The 22904-nt window shown below is 37.1% G+C and overlaps 1 protein-coding gene across 3 annotated transcripts in view; it reads right to left on the reverse strand.

Annotated features, from left to right (window-relative positions):
* The window catches only part of PTPRK (protein tyrosine phosphatase receptor type K), a 578185-nt gene that overhangs the window by 207845 nt on the left and 347436 nt on the right, over positions 1-22904 (reverse strand). For all 3 annotated transcript variants that reach the window (XM_022556378.3, XM_022556371.3, XM_089921990.1), the window contains exon 7: positions 14615-14908. In XM_022556378.3, coding sequence (XP_022412086.2) covers positions 14615-14908 — 294 coding nt within the window. The remainder of the gene's footprint in view (positions 1-14614; positions 14909-22904) is intronic.

A 22904-nucleotide genomic window follows, 5' to 3' on the forward strand; every position in this document is an offset into this window, starting at 1 on the left:
AGTAAAAATATTCAAACTACATATTCTTTAACTATTCTTTAAAAATCACTCCCTTGAACAAAATATTCTAATGTATTAAAAAATAATGTTAAAAAGTTAAGATGTACTGATAGATGAATAAAAAGTTGGAAAGATCGATAAATATGTGATATAGGAAGTACAACAAAAGGAAAATTGTGGTGGTATTCAATGCATAATTCTTTCAGATATTCTGCATGTTAGTAATTCTTTAAATATTGGAGAAAAGTTGTTTTTAGTGAAATGGCTTGTTATGTAGAAATGGCTAATATTTACTGTGGGTTATTTCTGCGCTAAGTAAGCATTTTGCATGCATTATCTCTAGTGGTGTGCTGGAAAATGTTTAGCACTTTCAACATGGTTTTGGCTCTCCAGAAAACAGAGGAGGTGGTGAGAGAAAATAGTCCTGATTTGCAGCATTTGCCAATCTCCATGCTCTAATATTCCCACTACAGTTTTAAGCTTCCCAAGACAGAACTGGAAGAGATAAGCATTGTGTCGTATCTCCAACATACAGATAAAATAGACATAGATAGTCTCAAGAACGTAGATAATGGTTCACTATATTAAAATAGTTAGGAACCTTTGAGTATGTATTACTTTTGTTTAAAATATAATTGATATAATTGTAAGTTTGTATGATTTATTCTTTAATACTGATTTTAAAACTGGCTGGCAAAATTCCTGAAAATTTAACAATCAGTTCTCAGCTTTAGCACGTGACTGATTATCTCACAAACAGCAAGTTGGGCAGGTACAATTATTTATCATAATTTTACAGATGACAATATGAAACATTAGAGAGATTCTTACTTGCCCAGTAGTAAATATTAGAGCCAGCTTTTAATCTAGATTTTACTGACTCACAAATCTCAGCTCATAATTGCTCATGATCTGCTGCTTCATAAAATTCTACTCCTACTTCAAGGCTCCTTTGTGCTTCCATAAAGCCTGAAAGCACATCTATTATGCCACTTATTGGTCTAATTATTTACCTATATACCTACCTGCTAAACTCTCCAGGCAGCTCAGCAAAGATGTGCAATCAGGCAGCCTGGATTTGAATCTAAGAGTTTACACTAGTGCCTGGTGCATAGTAAGTACTCAATACATGGTAATTACTATGATCATGATTCCCCAGATTTTGAGTGGCTGCAGAGCAGAGCCTTCGTTTTAGAATACCCAGCACTTAAGGCACTATCTGGCATGTAGGACATACTCATGTAAAAGAAAACAAGAAAATGCAATCTGTGGGACTTCCCTGGTGGCGCAGTGGTTAAGAATCCACCTGCCAATGCACGGGACACGGGTTCAAACCCTAGTCTGGGAAGATCCCACATGCCCCGGAGCAACTAAGCCCGTGCGCAACTACTGAAGCCCGTGCGCAACTACTGAAGCCCGTGCACAACTACTGAAGCCCGTGCGCAACTACTGAAGCCCGTGCGCCTAGAGCCTGTGCTCCGCAAAAAGAGAAGCCACTGCAATGAGAAGCCCGTGCACCACAACGAAGAGTAGACCCCGCTCACCGCAACTAGAGAAAGCCTGTGAGCAGCAATGCAGACCCAACGCAGCCAAAAATATAAAAAAAAAAATTCTTCTTTTAAAAAGGGAGTCACATGAATGTTTAAAAAAAACAAAAAGAAGTGCAATCTGAATAATAGTTTTGATTTTCTCATCAAATAGCTGTAAGATGTTGATCAGATTACCTCACTGAGTCTCAGTGTGCAGAATAGTGATAAATGGGGGACATGGACTTGATTAATTATAAAGTACTTTCTTGTGCTAAAACTGCATGACTGAATGCATGCCCTTGCTGGTCCATTAAAGTGTACTAATACAGTACTTACAGAGTAGTTGAAGAGTATGTGTCAAGTACTTTTCAGCCACGTAGAAAAAGGACAAGTGCATAATCCTCACTGCAACATTCACAATAGCCAATCACTGGAGTTAGCCTAAACTTTTATTAGAATGGTTAAATATATTCTAGCACATATATCCAATAGAATATTAAGCAATCACTAAAGATGATGGTTAGAATGTCCTGTAGAAACATGGGAAATGAGTTAATATCACAGCAAATAAAATAAGCAGAATGTAAACTGGTATATACATCTTAAAGAAAAAAGCATGGGCATGGAGAAAACTAATACTGCATTGACAAAAATCACAATAGTTGCATAAACACTGTAGTGTTGAAAATGCTTTTTAAAAAAATTCTATTTGTGAAATTTAGTGTAATGCTTTGTTATGGATAATTTATAAAAACTATTCGGGTGTATGTATTCTAATGAAGTCTTTACAAAATCTGGGACTTCCAGTAAGGCACCTCCAAAAAAATTAAGCTTAGGGATAGTTAGTGCTCCCCAGCACATTTTCTCCTCCTAAGCAGAGCAAAGCTGGTTATTTTAGAGAGCAGACACATGCACAGTGCACACATATACCTATGATGCAGAATTCACCAGAAGAGAGAATGGAGAAACACAAAAGGGAACTCTGGAACAATAATTCTGCTTTTCAGTATTCCTCAGTTATATAATTTTTAAGGTGGTATCCAAATTGTTAAAACTGATTGCAAAAATTTTAACGGAAAACCTAAACTGGTTCATTTAAGCTGAGAAAATCAAATATTAACTTAATTCAATGAGCTGACCTGTTGTAAAAGTGACTGGTTCATTGATATAACTTAGCCTTACAAAAATGCATGTTTCTCTTGGTGGACAGTAAGCCAGAAATAAAGAGGAGGCAGAAATTAAAGGATTATCTGAGCAGCTGGAAGGAGTACTCAGAGAAAAACTTTTCTCCCTGTTGCTTTCCAGAATAAGCAGAGTTCTGTATTCTACTGATGTACTTTATGTGAGTCGGAAATACAGAGGAAAATAACCCATTTAAGTAAAATAAAATAGAATGAGTCAGTTTCCACATTCTGTCACTTGTTAGAAGTTAACTAAGTTACCTGTTAATTTTACTTTTAAAAACAAGATAAATGAGAGAAGTTGTCATCTCTTCACTTTTTGCCCAGCTCTACCATAGTGCTGGTAGGAGTTCAAAATTCATTGACTAAATGAAGGACAACAGAACTGCTGGCCCAACCCATCAGAAAGTCTATGTTAATAATCTGATGTATATAAATTGTGTTTTAAGACAACAAAGCTTCATGCTCTACAGCATCATCACGTTTCATGATAATGCACGGTGAAGGAACAGCTATTGTTATCTTCATATTGCAGTTCTTAAACTACTAGAGTGAGCTCCAACATATCTGTCCAAAAATCACAAATTCATCAATATACCAATTTGTATTTAAGTTACATTTTTTCCCAAAAGCTTTAAAATGCCATCGTATAATGGTGATAAAATGAGTGGCAGCTGAAGATTATGTTGTTCAGTATTGGATAAAGTAAACCTCTAAAACATGTTCTTAAACTTCTTTTATTGTTATAATTTACTGGATGGCAAAAAAAGATTTTAAAAAAAGTTAATGAAGTATCTAAACAAACTTGTCAAAGAATACTGCCATTTATATTTCAAAACTACATATCCATTCCACTGTTCACCTGTAAGATATATCTTAGAGAAGAAAAAGGTATAGCAAAGCAATATATTACGATTTCCAATAAATGTTACCGTAAGTTTTGAGCAAGCATCCTATGTATATGGTGCTCTTGACTTAAGAAATGCCTAATAATTGGCAGAGAAATTATTTCACTTTCCTTCTATAATTACTGTTAAAAGGGGATCCTATTATATATATATATGTATATATATAATATGTTAAAACAAAGGTATTTTGACAATAAAGTATTATAGATTCACATGTAAGAGTACAAAAAATATGATGTTCATATATTTTAACAGTGCCGGCTTAAAACTACAATAACACATAAAAATAAACTTTTTTGATGACTATTTTTTTATTATGAAGTATTACATAGAGGTAGGAAATAGTAACAAAGCCAGAGAATGAAAGATGAGTTATTTTAACTCAAACTTCACCCATATTATTTGGCTGAGACAATTAAAATGGACATCACTCAATGATTTCTAGGCCATATCATATGTAGTGACAGCTGAATTTGCACGTATCTTGCTTAGGGTGACATGAACGCATGAATTTCTGCCCTTTGAAGTTCATTTTTTGTTGGGTTCACAAAGTGTAACATAACTTACAATACTCGAGATTAGAATCCACTCATTATTTTTCCTTCAAATATGCTTTTTTCTCCTCTGTAGTTTATATACAGGTTGGTGGAAAGGAAAAAGGATGGAAGAGTCATCCTTACAGTAATTATTAGCTATAATAAGGCTAAAATCCTCAGATTTTAAGAGTAAAGTTAAATTATGAAAATAATGATACACCTTTATAAAGTAATTTTTTCCACTCAAGAAATCGTACAGAATGACCAACACTCTTCAAAAACACTAACTAGAATGGTTCTAAATAAGTGAGTTCCAAAAATAAGCTGTACTCCTCCCCCACCAAACCCTGCTCAAGAAAACGGGACTGCAATTTTTTTTTTTTTGCCAAAGCCTGACTTTAAGAATTTTGCTTTTTATTCCAAAGCAAAGAAAATAAATTATAATTCAAATAAGGAAGTAAACAGGCAGTGACAACTGAAGACAAAGGTAGATTCTCCGGGTAAAAAGGAAGAAAATCAAGGACAAGTCTGTGCACCAGTGTAACCACAATGGCACCATTGAAGAGGTCTGAAGTTCACAGGCTGAGTCTCTTGAGCCCATCCTTCATACAGAACACATCCTTTAGTGTTTGATCAATCTTGACCCATAGCTTCTTTTTTTTTTTAACATCTTTATTGGAGTATAATTGCTTTACAATGGTGTGTTAGTTTCTGCTTTATAACAAAGTGAATCAGTTATACATATGTCCCCATATCTCTTCCCTCTTGCGTCTCCCTCCCTCCCACCCTCCCTATCCCACCCCTCTAGGTGGTCACAGAGCACCAAGCTGATCTCCCTGTGCTACGTGGCTGCTTCCCACTAGCTATCTATTTTACGTTTGGTAGTGTATATATGTCCACGCCACTCTCTCACTCTGTCACAGCTTACCCTTCCCCCTCCCCATATCCTCAAGTCCATTCTCTAGTAGGTCTGTGTCTTCATTCTCATCTTGCCCCTAGGTTCTTCATGACATTTTTTTTTTCTTAGATTCCATATATACATGTTAGCATACAGTACTTCTTTTTCTCTTTCTGACTTACTTCACTCTGTATGACAGACTATAGGTCCATCCGCCTCACTACAAATAACTCAATTTCGTTCCTTTTTATGGCTGAGTAATATTCCATTGTATATATGTGCCACATCTTCTTTATCCATTCATCTATTGATGGACACTTAGGTTGCTTCCATCTCCTGGCTATTGTAAATAGAGCTGCAATGAACATTGTGGTACATGACTCTGTTTGAATTATGGTTTTCTCAGGGTATATGCCCAATAGTGGGACTGTTGGGTCATACGGTAGTTCTATTTTTAGTTTTTTAAGGAACCTCCATACTGTTCTCCATAGTGGCTGTACCAATTTACATTCCCACCAACAGTGCAAGAGTGTTCCCTTTTCTCCACACCCTCTCCAGCATTTATTGTTTCTAGATTTTCTGATGATGGCCATTCTGACTGGTGTGAGATGATACCTCATTGTAGTTTTGACTGGCATTTCTCTAATGATGAGTGATGTTGAGCATTCTTTCATGTGTTTGTTGGCAGTCTGTATATCTTTGGAGAAATGTCTATTTAGGTCTTCTGCCCATTTTTGGATTGGGTTTTTGTTTTTCTGATATTGAGCTGCAAGAGCTGCTTGTAAATTGTGGAGATTAATCCTCTGTCAGTTGCTTCATTTGCAAATATTTTCTCCCATTCTGAGGGTTGTCTTTTTGTCTTGTTTATGGTGTCCTTTGCTGTGCAAAAGCTTTTAAGTTTCATTAGGTCCCATTTGTTTATTTTTGTTTTTATTTCCATTTCTCTAGGAGGTGATTGACCCATAGCTTCTTAATTCTACCCATGTTGTTTTCTTCTTCGGATATTCTTATGTTATTATCACTTAAGACATTATTAAGATATTATTTTACTGCTATTTCTACTTCCTAATATCAAATAAAAACCTAGGACCAGAGGGGTATCCAGGATATTTAATGGAACTAATGCTGTTATTCAAATCATTTTCATCTGTCAGCTTTACTGCATATGCAAAATTCAATAAAAACAAATGAAGCCAATAAAAAGAGTACTTAATGATACTGTTAACAGACTCAGCATGTAGTAAAGTACTGTGGATAAATTAAAAGTGTCATTTTTACTGGTACCAAATGCTTTCTAGCAACGAAATAAGTCAAAAGAAGACAATTTTAAGCTGAAAGCAGCCCAACTCTATTTAATTAGTTACACAGCTATTAGAAAACGTGCCATAAACTGTACGTATGGTTAAAAGTACATCCCATGCCTGAGGCAAAAAACAAAAGGGGCAGGGGGAAAGAGGATTTCATATTTGTTTACCTTTCATGACTCTTATACTGGGGTTCCTAGCATTATAGACTACTAGGAGACTTAACAGAAGTTGCTTATATTATAAATTAATTTCTCTCTCCATTGAAATTTAGAATAACATTGCTATCATCCATGGGCCCCAGAGAATTCAAAAGCAACCACACAAATTACTTGGATAATTTAAATTAGGATGTGAGGGACTTCCCTGGTGGACCACTGGTAAAGAATCCGCCTTACACTGCAGGGGATGCGGGTTCGATCCCTGGTGGGGGAACTGGGATCCCATATGCCGCGGAGCAACAAAGCCCGTGTGCCACAACTACAGAGCCCACACACCCTGGAGCCTGCAAGCCACAACTAGAGAAGAGAAAACCCACACAGCACAACTAGAGAGAAGCCGGCGCACTGCAACTAGAAAGAAACCCCAGCAGACCGCGCGCCGAACGAGAAAAAGATTCCACATGCCTCAACAAAGATCCTGCATGCTGCAACTAAGACCCGACACAGCCAAAAAATAAAATAAATAAATAAAATAATAAATCTTTTAAAAAATAAAAAAAAATTAGGATGTGAATTATATTTTCAATTTAATGCCTCCATCTGTGCATATAGTTTCCCTATGTGTTAGAAGAAAGGAAAAAGAGAAGGCAAATCATCCTTATGGTGACTACCGGCTGCACATTGTTTTATACATTATTTCACAGTTAAGGAATTAGGGATAAGGCTAACAGAAGTGTTAATCCAGCTGTGTTCAGGAAAGAATGGTTGATATTGTTTTCAAACATATTGCTTGAGAAAAATGGTTTTGGGGTCAGAAATTAACCCCCTCATCTCTGGAGTTCCAAAGTGCTTTGTATTTTTTTTATATAACTTACTATACTTTTATTGGTATTATGGTTTCTTACACTAGACTGTCAGTTCCTGAAGAGTAGGAAGCCTGTCCTACTAATGTTCTATCTTCTACGGTCCTCAGCATGGCGATGTATACAACTCCAACCTCAATAAAATTTATGAAATGAATAAATATCCCATCAAATACACAGTAGCTCTTGAATTTCTCTCCAATCCTTCATAATTTTCTCCTCTACAATAACGTATTATACCATGGATTTTGGATGCACATTAAGGACACTGGTTGACCCACATATTTGAAAAAGAAAAGTAAATCAAACAATAAAGTAAGTTAGATCACCTATAAAATATCTTTAAAATCCCTTTAATGAAAGGAACTTTGATTATTAGAAATGACAATATTTCCAGGAATTTATAGATATCCTATTTCTGATCTACAGTAAGAGAGACATGCTATAGTGAAGATAACAGACAGCATATTTTGATTATAAGCATGATTTCATGGTTTTTCCGCTCCCAGTCTTTCCTTAGTTCTAACTCCTCTTCCACAGAGAGATGACCTTTCTAAAAGTAAATCCAGTAATGTCAATCTGCTTCTTAAAAACAACAGGATAGCAGCCTGGGCTACATTAGCCCTGGCCACATCCCACCTGCAGCTTCTGTTCTACCACAGCCCAGAGTCAGCCAATGCTCCATCTATTTTCATAATCCAAAAAACATCAGCAATGTTAACAACTGGGATAAGCATATGGTTCCCTCTGTTTTTTATTCTGTTTTCTGTTCTTTCTGCCTTAAAAACTCATAGTCAATTTTTAAGATCCAGTTTAAAAGCCATCTTTTCCTGGTGACAGCTTCTCGGAAACACTTTCTTGAAAAACAGGAAGAGCTTCACTGCTCTCACTTTGCATTTTACTCTTTGTTTATAGGGCTGTCCCTCGTGACTACTAGGAACTTAAGTGCAAGGCACTGCTTGTATAACTTTGAAGACCTAGTACTTAACCCAGTGCTGTTAACAAATGACAAAGCCAATAAAATTTCTCTGAATAGATAAATGTCTTTCAAACTGAAATATTCCCTACAGAATCTGAAAAACAAAATCAGGTTTTACTCACTAAAAAAGAAAAAAAATCTATAAGAGGGTTTTACTGTTTTAGATTTTTAAGAAAATTGAAGAACTGTTGTTTTCCATTACTTTTCTTATGGCTTCTTAGATTTAGGATTTTTTACTTCAATAATAATAGCATTGCCTTTAAAATTTTTTGCTCAAAAACAATAAAGAAGCCATGTAAAAATCATATTAATAAATTTCAAAAAATTTTTAAAACAAGCACTGATAATAAGCCTTCAACTGAAATCAAACCATACGGCAACCTTATACTGTTAAACCATACCAATTCTTACAGAGCTGTTTATTTTGTTTTTTGTTTAACTGCAAGGCTGAGTTTCAATGATAAATAGTCTTTGTGATTGATAACTATCTTAGACCACAATAAAAATCAATATATGGTTCCACTTTGCTGATGATACTATAGCTAAAAGGCCAAAATTTAATTCCTTACTCTGTGGTTTCTGGTGTATGCCTGAGTATTGTTTTGTTTTGTTTCCTTCCATTTTGGACTTAGGAGAGAAAAAAATGCAGTTTTAGTAAATGTTTACGTTTAAAATAAGACACTCTCTTTTTCACTGCTTCATAGATCTACATTTTTCAATGAGAATTGCCAAGAGCACTGAACTTCAATATAAGAGTAGAGAGTAGCTTTCCCAACTGTGTAAATATACTACGTTCTGGACACCCTGAACTCTTGACTTTCCCTATGAAGGAGATGCTGTTAAAATGTCAGTTAATCATAAAGCAGTGCCACAATGGGTTACCCAGAAGCAGAAGGCAATTTAAAAGAGCAATTTTAACATGCAATTGCCAAAGCAAGCAATGCAGACAATTTCTGATGATGGCATATTTTATTTCCATTTAATAAGAGAAAGAGAAAACTGTATTTTCTTAGCATTATGTGAACAATAACATGGGTCAGGCTGTAAGCTAACAACGAAGTAATCATACCCCTCAGGCACATAGAGAAGCATGAGGCAAGTGTAGGTGGCTACAGGCACCAGAGGCTGTAATTACCACCTCTCCTAACTTGAGTAACCCTGAAGCAGGTAATTGCACTTACCAAATGATTTTAATGTACTTCAGAAAGAAAACAAAGACACAGCTTTGGCGACTAGGTAGGACATTTTCAGAAAAGAATAGTGTAAAACATTTTTTACACTTCTTTAACTGTTAAAAATATTTAAGAGTGTATACTTGAGTGTCAACACACTAATCAATTGTGCTTTTAATAAAATTGAAGTTGCAAACATTAAGCTATGTTTTCTCAAGGAATAATGCAGCCATGAAGATTCAATTTTTTAAAATGTACATCCCTCCCAGACGTCATACTTTCATTTACTCAGGCTACACTCTTCTTCTGAAAGGGGGTGGGGGGGGTGGGGAAGATCGCCTGTAGTAGGAAAAAGAGGGGAAAAAATTCAGGCTTTTCAAGTTCCAGAAAATGGGTGTGAGCCCCAGTTGCCCAGTTGGCTGAGGTTAGCCAAATCATTGTTTTTATTTTGTTTTTCTTGAATCTTAGATTCACCAGCTACAAAATTGGGATAATAATATCCAAATAATTATAAAGCAGTACCAATCAATACTGAATTATGAAAATCTACACTTGCATTTAAAATACAAAATATACTCATTAATACATAAATAAAACCATTTCATTAATTTGCTGTAAAATTATTTATTGACAGATCTCTGCCAAGAATGAAAAAGTTTACTATTGCCAGAAGTAAAATTTCAAAGGCTTAACTACATTAAAATGGAGTTTTAAAGACACTAAATAGTAACTAATTTACTCTTTGATAGGTCCCTAGGAGTCAAAAATTGTTCCTCTGTGATACACCAAAATAAAATAAGAATTTCTGAGAGACTGAAAGTAATCATCATCCCTTTGTTACTTATAAGAAATTCATGTGAAATTGATATCAGACACATACATATAGCTAAAAAAAATTTATACTTATCTTCAAAGGCTTCTTGGTGGTCTATCATGTAGAATGCATTAAAATAGCTATTTCAAAACAATAAATATTTACTCAACCACATGATATTAATGGTAAAACACTACCCTACACCATGACATTCTCCTAATATTTGTTAAAATGGAATGGTTTATAGAACCAGTATTCAGAGTTTGCACAATTTAATAGAATTCGATGGGAACTTCTCCAAAAGTTATGCTTGGTGTCTTAAAGGGATCATTTCCCCAGACTATGAAGAATTTTTGTACTAAATACAGATAATATCATAGCGTAAGTTGTGTTCTATTTTCTTGTTATAAAACACCAGGCTGAGTCTAGTGATGATGCTGGCGTTGGTAGGGTTTGAGGGATCTTAAACCTGGGGAAAGGAACCTTGAAGAGAAGTGGATGGACATCATAAATTTAACCTTTACTGACTCTGTATTTAGACATGCAATGTTTATCAATTATATCCAACTTCTGCTTTTCAGGATTATTTAAAAATTAATAGAATATATAATTGCATACGCTTTCCCTCTTTTTCTAATAATAGAGCAAGATTAGTAGACATTCCTATAAAACAGTAACCAGTTTCTCTACAATCTACAACGTACCTGGAAATCTAGTTTATAAGCACTTTTTTTTTACCATAAAACCTGCATCAAACACACCTTATGAGGACATAAATTAATAAAGATATGTGACAAAGACTCCCCACATGTGAAAGATAGTTTTAAAAAAAACTTTTTACATTTGGAAGTAAAACTACAGATGAGTGAGCTTGATACCATTTTATGCCACAGAGCCCACAACTTAAATGTTTCTCAAATAACATATCAGAAAAAAAGACCAATATTATTTCAAAATGTCAAGACATTTATAAATTTGAAAGCAGCTATGAGTGTAAGTTATTTTTACTCTATCCCCTCCCATACAGATAAGGTTATTCTCAAAGTAAAATATCTCAAACACTTTACAGTCCTATTTTTACTTACTGCAGCTCAATATGCATTCTGAACATAAGTATTCAATAGGGATAAATCAATGCTCATCAACATGTTCTTTTCATCCACTTAATACAGCATAACTAGCCTTAAAACACAATTTCATTATCCATTCACCTGTCGATGGACATTTAGGTTGCTTCCATGTCCTGGCAATTGTAAACAGTGCTGCAATGAACGTTGGGGTGCATGTGTCTTTTTAAATTATGGTTTTCTCAGGGTATATGCCCAGTAGTGGGATTGCTGGGTCATAAGGTAGTTCTAATGTTAGTTTTTTAAGGGACCTCCATACTGTTCTCCATAGTGGCGGTATCAATATACATTCCCACCAACACTGCAGGAGGGTTCCCTTTTCTCCACACCCTCTCCAGCATTTACTGTTTGTAGATTTTTTGATGATGGCAATTCTGACTGGTGTGAGGTGATATCTCATTGTGGTTTTGATCTGCATTTCTCTAATGATTAGTGATGTTGAGCACCCTTTCATGTGTTCGTTGGCAATCTGTATGTCTTCTTTGAAGAAATGTCTATTTAGGTCTTCTGCCCAGTTTTGGATTAGGTTGTTTGTTTTTTTTATATTGAGCTGCATGAGCTGCTTGTATATTTTGGAGATTAATCTTTTGTCAGTTGCTTCGTTTGCAAATATTTTCTCCCATTCTGAGGGTTGCCTTTTCGTCTAGTTTATGGTTTCCATTGCTGTGCAAAAACTTTTAAGTTTCATTAGGTCCCATTTGTTTATTTTGTATTTTATTTCCATTACTCTAGGGGGTGGGTCAAAAAAGATCTTGCTATGGATAAAGAAGATGTGGCACATATATACAATGGAACACTACTCAGCCATAAAAACGAACAAAATTGAGTTATTCATACAGAGTGAAGTAAGTCAGAAATAGAAAAAGAAACGCCATATGTTAATGTACATATATGGAATCTAAAAAAACAGTACTGATAAACCTAGTGGCAGGGCAGGAATAAAGACGCAGAGTAGAGAACGGACTTGAGGACACAGCAGGGAAGGGGAAACTGGCATGAAGTGAGAGAGTAGCAATGACATACATACGCTACCAAATGTAAAGTGGATGGCTAGTGGGAAGCTGTTCCACAGCACAGGGAGATCAGCTGGATGCTTTGTGATGACCTAGAGGGGTGGGATAGGGAGGATGGGAGGGAGGCTCCAGAGGGAGGGGATATGGGGATATATGTATACTTATAGCTGATTCACTTTGTTATAAAGCAGAAACTAACACAACATTGTAAAGCAATTATACTCCAATAAAGATATATTAAAAAAAACCCCACAGTTTCATTTATTTGCCATCTCCATTGGCCTTCACACCAATGGCCGATTTCAAATAATTCCTAAGTTAAAAAATCACATTATATTAACAACACATTGTGTGGTACTGTAAATTTTTAAGGATCTATTTTGATGAAACAAAAAAATAAGAAGGCAGATGAGATATTTAAAAGAAAGAAGTTAGGGCACAAAAAGTCACAAGGAAGATCTCTGGAATAGTAAATCAACACTTATTATTTTAATTTGTATATACCTTATAAGGATTAAATGTAGTCAGAAAAAGGTAATTTTATCAGAAAATATGTGTAGGTGATATCTTCAGTAAAATGGACATCACTATTCATCTTTTTATGTTAGCACTGGATATTAATTTTGGAAGAGTGAGCTACTTCTCAGTTTCCATACTGTCTCCTTTTTAAATTATTTCTCTGACTAGTTGAGGTTGTAGAGCTAAATTGTTTTTCCCCTCAGGAAGTTCATCTACTACAATAAGAATAATTTGTCACATTACCTAGAATGAAAAGACATAGCTGTACAACAAATTTGAAAAGCAATTTGTGTGATTTAGGCTGAGCCATGGAGACTTACCCAGTGTTTTTGAGGTTAAGCTATTTTTCAACCACAGGATAAATGTATGACACCAATCAGCAAATTACTAGACTCTATTGTCTACATCTGAGACTAATGATGGAGCCGTTAAGCTTCCTATTGGTGAGCATTTTTCAATATTAATATATGAAACATATTGATATTTACAATTAATATATAAATATTAACATATAAAAATTGAACCAGAATAAAAAATATTTAGGGATGACAGTACATTAGGTAATTGCATGGATTTTGCTTTGATCTTAGATCAGTACTCTTGGTGGGTAGCCTCAGAATACTGTAACTGCTAAACAGATGTTAAAGAAACAAAAGACATTTTACAGGCATTTACATTTTCGTAGATCCCCATGGTCTTAGTTTTCAGTTTTCAGAACCTAAATCTATAAATGTTCAAGACGCATAGGCCCAGGTACTAACTCTGCAGGTGTTTCAACATAATGCTTGATGGATAAAAAATGTTTCTTTCAACTGACCTAAAAAATTAAACTATTTTCAAAAATAAAATAAACAGTGCACTAAAAGTATACTCTAATAACTTAGACAAGCTTTTCAGTGGCTTTTAATAAATAGCTTACATTTTCTCTCATTATAACAATCGTACAATAAGGAACTAGGATGTATGCTTTTATATTACTTTTTATTTCACTTTTTATTCTTTCTTTGTGTTTTCTCCATGTGCTATTATTTTCACTACTCTGTTTCAGACATTAGGAGGGCAATACAAGGCTTAAAAACATATGGAAAGCCTCTGTACTTTACAGCTGGGTGCCAAGCTGCTGCATTCATCCTCGACAACAGGATTTTCTGACTAGGAGGGTTATCTTACTGAGGATTGGCTCAGAGTAACTTTTCTTATGTGTATTATCAGATATGGCCTCTGCACTGACCATAACAAAATTATCGAGGAAGACAGTCTCCACATAGTAGAAAGGTATTCAACGTTTGCTTGAACTGCAAAGGTTTTCTCTCTATATAATACATTCACCTGCATCAATCAGAGGCTTTGGACTAAATATAAGCAAGCCAAGCAAAATTACCATGCGAGAAAAGACGGTGGATTCATAATACTACTGAAAAACAAAAGAGAAACATTCACACTGCCCTTAAATCAGTCAGATTTATGACATGCTTAAGGCTACAACTGGAACTCGTAGAATAGTGCGACTAATCATGTACCAGATAATTAGTACTTTTAATATTGTATGAATATTGTATGTCTTATGCTAGATTCCTTCACTGGCAGAGTGGCCGGCTCTTCAGTCTTACCTGCACATTTGGTTCTGGTGATTAGTGGAGGTCCTGGAAGCCCCGTCCCGCCTTCACCAGGTCTTGTAAGTAGAACACGGATCTCGTATTCAGTATCCGGATCCAAATGCCATAATTTATAAGTTGGAGCATTGACTGCATGGGTTTCTGTCCAGGATCCTGATGTCATTCTGTACTCTACTTCTTTCAGAATGATGGGACCATCACCAATGATGGAGTTGGCATTTAGCTGAATCAGCAAATATGTAGGCCCAACACCAAGCAGCTGGGGAGGAGCAATGGGTCTTGGTGGTTCTAGGAGAGACAAATGTGCAATCTCATTACTTAAAAATCCAAACGACTATAGTACATAGATATAGTAATATCTCTTGAAGTCTAAAGGCTTAAGGAATAATTTATTTAGGAGTTCATAATAAACGCTTAAAATTGGGAATGAGTGGTCTGGAAACTTTACTTTTAAAGAGCAAATACTTTCACAGATGGAATATGACCCTTTTACCACAAGTTTTCTTTTATTAAAAACATACCTCTCCAGGAGATAAATTTGTTAAGACACGGTTACCAAGGGAAATAAAGAGAAAATATTTAGAGATGGATAGCTCTGATTAGCAACTAAACACAGTACAGTTGATCTTTGACATTCTTGGCGTACTAAGACCTTTACAAATCTCAAAATTAATGAATACTGCTATAACTCATTTCGTTCATGAAATATGGCCAAGTATTGTTTTTGTTTTTGCTGGTTTTGTTTTTTTTTTTTTCTTTTTACTTCTGAAGACTTCCTGCAGATGAAATGAAAAGACGGCATAGCAAAGCTGAACTCAGGGGCTGATGCCCGGTGCTGACTTGTTTCCATACATCCACCTCTCAGTGTAGGAAACTGAAATTTACACGGGGGAAAATCACAAATCATTGTATATCACTGGCCTTTGTGAGTAGCATGTGATAAGGCAATGCATCAGGTATTAAACTCAAATGTCAAAGGTACACTGTAATTTAATTTTGAATAGCTTACATAATTTGCTTGAAAGAAACTTTGGGAAACATTATAACAATGTTTGAACTTATGGAAATGATGAATAATGAATTAGAGCATTTTTTCCTTTAACAACAATGAGGTGAAATTTGATACTGAATTTTATGGACCCCATAGCTCTAGCTCTGTCCATATGGTCTCTAATTAGTACATTGCTATCAGGTGGGATCTTCTTTGAATCTCTGGAAGAACATTTATTGGCGAGGCCAAAAGACTTTAAAGGAAAGTGTTAATCTATAAAAAGTGATAACTGCCCCTAAATTCTGTTTTTTTCTTTTTTTCTTTTTTTTTTTTTGCGGTACGCGGACCTCTCACTGTTGTGGCCTCTCCCATTGTGGAGCACTGGCTCCGGACGCACAGGCTCAGTGGCCATGGGTCACGGGCCCAGCCACTCCGGCATGTGGGATCTTCCCGGACCGGGGCACGAACCCGTGTCCCCTGCATCGGCAGGCGGACTGTCAACCACTGCGCCACCAGCGAAGCCCCCCTAAATTCTTTTGAAGGTATTTTTAAAATGAGTTAAAGCAAATTATATGAAGAAAAACTATTAAATGGGAGGAGCTTCAAGATGGCAGAAGAGTAAGACGCGGAGATCACCTTCCTCCCCACAAATACATCAGAAATACATCTACATGTGCAACAACTCCTACAGAACACCTACTGAACGCTGGCAGAAGACCTCAGACTTCCCAAAAGGCAAGAAACTCCCCACGTACCTGGGTAGGGTAAAAGAGAAAACAGAGACAAAAGAATAGGGACGGGACCTGCACCAGTGGGACGGAGCTGTGAAGGAGGAAAGGTTTCCACACACTAGGAAGCCCCTTCGCGGGCAGAGACTGCGGGTGGTGGAGGGGGGAAGCTTCGGAGCCGCGGAGGAAAGCGCAGCAACAGGGGTGCGGAGGGAAAAGCGGAGAGATTCCCGCACAGAGGATCAGGGCCGACTGGTACTCACCAGCCCGAGAGCCTTGTCTGCTCACCCGCCGGGGCGGGCGGGGGCTGGGAGCTGAGGCTCGGGCTTCGGAGCTTAGATCCCAGGAGAGGACTGGGGTTGGCTGCGTGAACACAGCCTGCAGGGGGTTAGTGCGCCATGGCTAGCCGGGAGGGAGTCCGGGAAAAAGTCTGGACCTGCCGAAGAGGCAAGACTTATTCTTGCCTCTTTGTTTCCTGGTGCGCGAGGAGAGGGGATTCAGAGTGCCGCTTAAAGGAGCTCCAGAGATGGGCGCGAGCCGCGGCTATCAGCGCGGATTCCAGAGACGGGCATGAGACGCTAAGGCTGCTGCTGCCGCCACCAAGAAGCCTGTGTGCGAGCACAGGTCACTCCCCACACCTCCCCTCCGGGAGCCTGTGCAGCCCGCCACTGCCAGGGTCCCATGATCCAGGGAAAACTTCCCCAGGAGAACACACAGCACGCCTCAGGCTGGTGCAACGTCACGCCGGCCTCTGCCACCAAAGGCTCGCCCGGCACGCCGTACCCCTCCCTCCCTCCGGCCTGAGTGAGCCAGAGCCCCCGAATCAGCTACTCCTTTAACCCCGTCCTGTCTGAGAGAAGAACACACGTCCTCAGGCGACCTACATGCAGAGGTGGGTCCAAATCCAAAGCTGAACCCCGGGAATTATGCGAACAAAGAAGAGAAAGGGAAATCTCTCCCAGCAGCCTCAGGAGCAGCGGATTAAATCTCCACAATCAACTTGATGTACCCTGCATCTGTGGAATACCTGAATAGACAACGAATCATCCCAAATTGAGGAGGTGAACTTTGGGAGCAATGATATATATATATATATATATATATATATATTTCCCTTTTTCTCTTTTGTGAATGTGCATGTGTATGCTTCTGTGAGTGATTTTGTCTGCATAGCTTCGCTTTTACCATTTGTCCTAGGGTTCTGCCTGTCCGTTTTTGTTTTTGTTCTTAGTATACTTTTTAGTGCCAGTTATCATTGGTGGATTTGCTTTTTAGTTTGTTGCTCTCTTCTTTCTTTTTCTGTTTTACTTTAAAAAGATTTTTTTAATAATTATTTTTTATTTTAATAACTTTATTTGATTTAATTCTATCTTCTTCTTTCTTTCTTTCTTTTTTTTCTCGCTTTTATTCTGAGCCGTGTGGATGACAAGCTCTTGGTGCTCCAGCCAGGCGTCAAGCCTCTGCCTCTGAGATGGGAGAGCCAAGTTCAGGACAATGGTCCACAAGACACCTCCCAGCTCCACGTAATATCAAATGGCGAAAATCTCCCAGAGATCTACATCTCAACGCCAAGACCCAGCTCGACTCAATGACCAGCAAGCTACACTGCTGGACACACTATGCAAAACAACTAGTAAGACAGGAAAACAACCCCACCCATTAGCAGAGAGGCTGCCTAAAATCATAAGGCCACAGTCACCCCAAAACACACCACCAGGCGTGGAACTGCCCCCCAGAAAGACAAGATCCAGCCTCATCCACCAGAACACAGGCACTAGTCCCCTCCACCAGGAAGCCTACACAACCCACTGAAACAACCTTAGCCACTGGGGGCAGACACCAAAAACAACGGGAACTACGAACCTACAGCCTGTGACAAGAAAACCCCAAACACAGTAACTTAAGCAAAATGAGAAGACAGAGAATCACACAACAAATGAAGGAGCAGGGCAAAAACCCAACAGACCTAACAAATGAAGAGGAAACAGGCAGTCTACCTGAAAAAGAATTTGGAATAATGGTAGTAAAGATGATCCAAAATCTTGGAAATAAAACGGAGAAAATACAAGAAACGTTTAACAAGGACCTAGAAGAACTAAAGAGCAAACAAACAGTGATGAACAGCACAACAAATGATATTCAAAATTCTCTAGAAGGTATCAATAGCAGAATAACTGAGGCAGAAGAACGGATAAGTGATCTGGAAGGCAAAATAGTGGAAATCACTACTGCGGAGCAGAATAAAGAAAAAACAATGAAAAGAATTGAGGTCAGTCTCAGAGACCTCTGGGACAACATTAAACACACCAACATTCGAATTATATGGGTCCCAGAAGAAGAGAAAAAGAAAGGCACTGAGAATATATTTGAAGAGATTATAGTTGAAAACTTCCCTAATATGGGAAAGGAAACAGTTAGTCAAATCCAGGAAGCACAGAGTCACATACAGGACAAATCCAAGGAGAAACATGCCAAGACACATAGTAATCAAACTATCAAAAATTAAATACAAAGAGAAAATATTAAAAGCAGCAAGGGAAAAACAACAAATAACATACAAGGGAATCCCCATAAGGTTAACAGCTGATCTTTCAGCAGAAACTCTACAAGCCAGAAGGGAGTGGCAGGACATATTTAAAGTGATAAAAGGGAATAACCTACAACCAAGATTACTCTACCCAGCAAGGATACCATTCAGATTTGACGGAGAAATTAAAAGCGTTACAGAAAAGCAAAAGCTAAGTGAATTCAGCACCACCAAAACAGCTTTACAGCAAATGCTAGAGGAACTTCTCTAGGCAGGTAAAACAAGAGAAGGAAAATACCTACAATAACAAACCCAAAACAATTAAGAAAATGGGAATACGAACATACATATTGATAATTGCCTTAAATGTAAAAGGATTAAATGCTCCAACCAAACGACATAGACTGGCTGAATGGACAGAAAAACTACACCCGTATATATGCTATCTACCCACTTCAGATCCAGGGACACATACAGACTGAAAGTGAGGGGATGGAAAAAGATATTCCATGCAAGTGGAAACCAAAAGAAAGCTAGAGGAACAATTCTCATATCAGACAAAATAGAGTTTAAATAAAGACTTACAAGGGACAAAGAAGGACACTGCATAATGATCAAGGGATCAATCCAAGAAGAAGATATAACAATTGTAAATATTTAGGCACCCAACATAGGAGCACTTCTATACATAAGGCAAATGCTAACAGCCATAAAAGGGGAAATCGACAGTAATACAATCATAGTAGGGGGCTTTAACACCCCACTTTCACCAATGGACAGCTCATCCAAAATGAAAATAAATAAGGAAACACAAGCTTTGAATGATACATTAAACAAGATGGACTTAATTGATATTTATAGGACATTCCATCCAAAAACAACAGAATACACTTTCTTCTAAAGTGCTCATGGAACATTCTCCAGGATAGATCATATCTTGGGTCACAAATCAAGCCTTGGTAAATTTAAGAAACTTGAAATCGTATCAAGTTTCTTTTCCAACCACAATGGTATGGGGCTAGATATCAATTATAGGAAAAAATCTGTAAAAAATACAAACACATGGAGGATAAACAATACACTACTTAATAACCAAGAGATCCCTGAAGAAAACAAAGAGAATATCATAAAATACCTAGAAACAAATGACAATGAAAACACGATGACCCAAAACCTATGGGACGCAGCAAAAGCAGTTTTAAGAGGGAAGTTTATAGCAATACAATCCTACCTTAAGAAACAAGAAACATCTCAAATAAACAACCTAACCTTACACCTAAAGCAAAAAGGGAAAGAAGAACCAAAAACCCCAAAGTTAGGAGGAGGAAAGAACTCATAAAGATCAGATCAGAAATAAATGAAAAAGAAATGAAGGAAACAATAGCAAAGATCAATAAAGCTAAAAGCTGTTTCTTAGAGAAGATAAACAAAATTGATACACCACTAGCCAGACTCATCAAGAAAAAAAGGGAGAAGACTCAAGTCAATAGAATTAGAAATGAAAAAGGAGAAGTAACAACTGACACTGCAGAAATACAAAGGATCATGAGAGATTACTACAAGCAACTATATGCCAATAAACTGGACAACCTGGAAGAAATGGACAAATTCTTAGGAAAGCGCAACCTTCCAAGGCTGAACCAGGAAGAAATAGAAAATATGAACAGACCAATCACAAGCACTGAAATTGAAACTGTGATTACAAATCTTCCAACAAACAAAACCCCAGGACCAGATGGCTTCACAGGTGAATTCTATCAAACATTTAGAGAAGAGCTAGTACCTATCCTTCTCAAACTCTTCCAAAATATAGCAGAGGGAGGAACACTCCCAAACTCATTCTACGAGGCCACCATCACCGATACCGAAACCAGACAAAGATGTCACAAAGAAAGAAAACTACAAGCCAATATCACTGATGAACACCGATGCAAAAATCCTCAACAAAATACTAGCAAACAGAATCCAACAGCACATTAAAAGGATCATACACCATGATCAAGTGGGGTTTATCCCAGGAATGCAAGGATTCTTCAATATACACAAATCAATCAATGCGATACACCATATTAACAAACTGAAGGATAAAAACCATATGATCATCTCAATAGATGCAGAGAAAGCTTTTGACAAAATTCAACACCCATTTGTGATAGAAACCCTCCAGAAAGTAGGCATAGAGGGAACTTACCTCAACATAATAAAGGCCATATATGACAAACGCACAGCTAACATCATCCTCAATGGTGAAAAACTGAAACTATTTCCACTAAGATCAGGAACAAGACACGGTTGCCCACTTTCACCACTATTATTCAACATAGTTTTGGAAGTATCAGCAACAGCAATCAGAAGAGAAAAAAATAAAAGGAAACCAAATCAGAAAGAAGAGGTAAAGCTGTCACTGTCTGCAGATGACATGATACTATACATAGAGAATCCTAAAAATGCTACCAGAAAATTACTAGAGATAATCAATGAATTTGGTAAAGTAGTAGGATACAAAATTAATGCACAGAAATCTCTTGCATTCCTATACATTAATGATGAAAAATTTGAAAGTGAAATTAAAAAAACACTCCCATTTACCATTGCAACAAGAAGAATAAAATATCTAGGAATAAACCTATCTAAGGAGACAAAAGACCTGTATGCAGAAAATTATAAGACACTGATGAGAGAAATTAAAGATGATACAAACAGATGGAGAGATATACCATGTTCTTGGACTGGAATAATCAACATTGTGAAAATGACTCTACTACCCAAAGACATCTACAGATTCAATGCAATCCCTATCAAACTACCACTGGCATTTTTTACAGAACTACAACAAAAAATTTCACAATTTGCATGGAAACACAAAAGACCCCCAATAGCCAACGCGATCTTGAGAAACAAAAACAGAGCTGGAAGAATCAGGCTCCCGGACCTCAGATTATACTACAAAGCTACAGTCATCAAGACAGTATGTTACTAGCACAAAAACAGAAATATAGATCAATGGAACAGGATAGAAAGCCCAGAGATAAACCCAGGCACATGTGGTCACCTTATCTTTGATAAAGGAGGCAAGAATATACAGTGGAGAAAAGACAGCCTCTTCAATAAGTGGTGCTGGGAAAACTGGACAGCTACATGTAAAAGAATGAAATTAGAACAGTCCCTAACACCATACACAAAAATAAACTCAAAATGGATTAAAGACCTAAATGTACGGCCAGACACTATCAAACTCTTAGAGGAAAACAGGCAGAACAGTCTATGATATAAATCACAGCAAGATCCTTTTTGACCCATCTCCTAGAGAAATGGAAATAAAAATAAACAAATGGGACCTAATGAAACTTAAAAGCTTTTGCACAGCAAAGGAAACCGTAAACAAGACAAAAACACAATCCTCAGAATGGGAGAAAATATTTGCAAATGAAGCAACTGACAAAGGATTAATCTCCAAAATTTACAAGTAGCTCATGCAGCTCAATATCAAGAAAACAAAGGACTGAATCCAAAAATGGTCAGAAGACCTAAATAGACATTTCTCCACAGAAGATATACAGATTGCCAACAAACACATGAAAGAATGCTCAACATCACTAATCATTAGAGAAATGCAAATCAAAAGTACAATGAGATATCATCTCACACCGGTCAGAATGGCCATCATCAAAAAATCTAGAAACAATAAATGCTGGAGAGGGTGTGGAGAAAAGGGAACCCTCTTGCACTGTTGGTGGGAATGTATATTGATAGAGCCACTATGGAGAACAGTATGGAGGTTCCTTAAAAAACTAAAAATAGAACTACCATATGACCCAGCAATCCCACTACTGGGCATATACCCTGAGAAAACCATAATTCAAAAAGAGTCATGCACCACAATGTTCATTGCAGCACTATTTACAATGGCCAGGACATGGAAGCAACCTAAGTGTCCACTGACAGAAGAATGAATAAAGAAGATGTGGCACATATATACAATGGCATATTACTCAGTCATAAAAAGAAACGAAATTGAGTTATTTTTAGTGAGGTGGA

This window comes from Delphinapterus leucas, chromosome 12, assembly GCF_059928025.1.
Source record: "Delphinapterus leucas isolate spDelLeu-1000000601 "Yukka" chromosome 12, BTC_Dleu_Yukka2, whole genome shotgun sequence".
NCBI lineage: Eukaryota > Metazoa > Chordata > Mammalia > Artiodactyla > Monodontidae > Delphinapterus > Delphinapterus leucas.